The sequence below is a fragment of the Macrobrachium rosenbergii genome, chromosome 22 (genome assembly GCF_040412425.1).
Source record: "Macrobrachium rosenbergii isolate ZJJX-2024 chromosome 22, ASM4041242v1, whole genome shotgun sequence".
Taxonomy (NCBI): Eukaryota; Metazoa; Arthropoda; class Malacostraca; order Decapoda; family Palaemonidae; genus Macrobrachium; species Macrobrachium rosenbergii.
In genome coordinates this window covers 27,282,717-27,285,890 of record NC_089762.1, presented here as the reverse complement: position 1 = coordinate 27,285,890, position 3,174 = coordinate 27,282,717, and the positions used below count along the sequence as shown (strand labels likewise).

The 3,174-nt window shown below is 31.3% G+C and overlaps 1 protein-coding gene across 1 annotated transcript in view; it reads right to left on the bottom strand.

The window, feature by feature from the left end:
- The window catches only part of LOC136850444 (uncharacterized), a 30,156-nt gene extending 29,241 nt beyond the window's left edge, over window positions 1-915 (bottom strand). Inside the window, exon 1 of the mRNA XM_067124022.1 lies at window positions 1-915. This exon is cut by the window's left edge and continues 84 nt beyond it. Coding sequence (XP_066980123.1) covers window positions 1-915 — 915 coding nt within the window.
- Window positions 916-3,174: the final 2,259 nt, after the last annotated feature.

Here is a 3,174-nt window from a genome sequence, read left to right as displayed (position 1 = left end):
GTTCCTCATTCTGGCGATGTTCAAGTCGCGCAGTACTGCTTCTTTCTCTCCCCGTAGGTGCCACAGCTGAGTTTTCATTTGACTCCTCTCGTCATCCATTTTTGTGATCTCCTTCCCTGCCTCTTTCAGGCGACGTCCCTTGTCACTCAAGAACTCTTCCGCCTGCGTAAACCTCAGCTTTTTTTCCTCCAGCTCACATTGAAGGTTGCCATTTTCTTTCATCAGTCTTGCGACATCCTCCCGTAGTACTCGATTGAGACTCTGGAGGTCTTCCATTTCAGCCTTGTACTGGCTGATTTTGTTCTCCTGTTTCCGGACCTCTGCCGCCATAGCCGACTTTTCTTCCGTCACTTGACGCAGACCTTCCTGCAGTGTAGTCACAACTTCCCCTTGCTGAAGAATTTGGAAGTTGAGTCTTGCGATTTGCGCATCCTTGCTCAGTAGTTGGTTGTTCAAGTCATCATTCATCTGCTTACAAGCGGTTGCAGATTCATTCAACATGTGGTAATCTTGTTTCATCCGGCGCAGCTCATCTTCCAACTGACGTTTCTCCTTCGCTTGACCAGAAATCTCCTGCTCCAGGAGTTTCTTTTCCTCTTCGAGCAAATTGATCTTATATTCAAAATTATCCTGATCCCACTTCTGCTTAGTAAACTGAACTATACCCTTCGTCTCCTGCTGTTGTCCTTTTCCTTGTTTGTTTCTCGTTCGTTCCAAAGCACACTCCAGTTCTAAGATCCTTTTGCAATATTCTTGACTCAGCAGTGTCAGACTTCTGTGCTCACATTCTCTCAGGCTTAGCAAGTTCTCCATTTCTTTAAATTTGGCGTGGGATTCCTCTCGGCCATTTCTTGCCAGGAGAATAACTGCTCCAACTGCAACAAGCATGAGAAGACACTCAATTCCGCAAGTCATTTCAGCGTAATGATTATCCATCTGGAGTCTAACTGAGCGAACATAAACGCATCTTAGTTTATATGCACCTCGCTCGCAATTTTTTGCATCTCGTTTTTAGAAATCCACAAAATTTTGCCAGAAGACACTGAAAATTGTCTAAATAAAAGAAGAATTTAGCATGACACGTCAACAATTTTAAGACCAGCTGCGAGAATAAACCGTTCTAGCTATAGGTTATTAATGTTAGTTATGATAATACATAATCTTTAATATTGACAAACAATGGGGGCATATATATGTTTATATTTACATATATATACATATAGTATATATATATATTATATTATATATACACACATATATAACATATATACATGTAAATTACGTATGTAATAAAAATAAATAATGATAATAACAATATAATATTAATATTAATTTACAACACACATACACACACAACACAACATACACACATACATATATATATATATATATATATATATATATATATATATATATATATATATATATATATATGTGTGTGTGTGTGTGTGTGTGTGTGTGTCTGTCTGTAAATTAATATTAATATTGTTATTGTTATTATCATTATTTATTTTCTATTACGTAATTTACATGTATATGTATATATGTATATATATAATATATATATGTATATATGTATATATATATATATATATATCCTCAATGTCGGTCGTTATGAAAACTTATGTATTATCATAACATAATATATATATATATATATATATATATATATATATATATATATATATATATATGGGTATAAATGACAATCAATAATATATTATTATTGTTATCATTATATATTTATTTTTCATTACATGCATATACACACACACACGCATATATATGTATATATAATATATATATATATATATATATATATATATATATATATATATATATATATATATATATATATATATATATATATATACCCTCATTGTCGCTTGTTGTTAAAGTTTATATATATTATCAAACTCGCTGCTGTTCTTAAAATAGTTAACGTGTCATGCCAATGTCTTCGTTCATTTCTGAATACACACATATATATATATAAATAAATATTTATAAATTATTACTATATATATATATATCATATATTTAAATTATGTATGCAGTAAGAATAATTATATAATATATTTATATATATTATATATATATATATACACATACATGTGTATATATACACATACATACATATACATAATGTTCGTGAATTAACATAAGTATATGCATAGAGAGAGAGAGAGAGAGAGAGAGAGAGAGAGAGAGAGAGAGAAAGTAGTGTCATTGAATACCATGGCTTAATAAGCAAACTTGAAGCTTTGATTTTAAATCGACAAATTCATTTAGATAGTTTTATTGTCATACCAAGATTCACATCCATAGCAATACAGATCGTACTAGATATTTGTATGTAATTTTAGTCTATTTGATTTCTAAATCTTATTTAGCCTGACCATTGTTTGATTGGTTTTTTTTTCTTTCTCTAAATTCCAATTCCAGTGAACCTGTACTGGATATCATTGTTCCTAAATAATTGAAAGATTCAACCTCATTAATACCTTTTCCTTCGAATGCTATTTCATCCCTTTGTGCATATTCAGCCCTCATTACTCTGCTTTTCTTCAATCTGTTTTTGAGTCCTATCTCTCTATGTATATATGATGCATTCTGTTGAACCACAATATTCACAAAGCTTGCTTAATAAAATTATTTGTATGTATAGATGTGTGTGTGTACGTATGTATGTATGTATAAATTATAAATATATATATTATATATATATATGTATGTATGTATGTGTGTATATATATGTAAATATATATGTGTGTGTGTATATATATATATATATATATATATATATATATATATATAAATATATATACAGTATATGTATGTGTATATATATATACAGTATATGTATGTGTATATATATATATATATATATATATATATACACATATACATACAACTATAAAAGGATGGGGCTTTAGAGAGAACCACAACTAATAACACACTGTGATAGCTAAACGACTGACCTTCAAGGCCGATGTTGTGTGTTTGTTTACAGCACAGACTAGCAGCTTCGATACCGCTATGAGTAACCCGCCTCGGCCTCCTTCCTTTCTCGTTCTCCTTCCGTTAACAACCCGATCCGTATTCAGCGCCGCGTCCCCGCCTAGTAAAAACACCTTATATTCTATGCTTCCAAACACCTGCCACTCGTCAGCC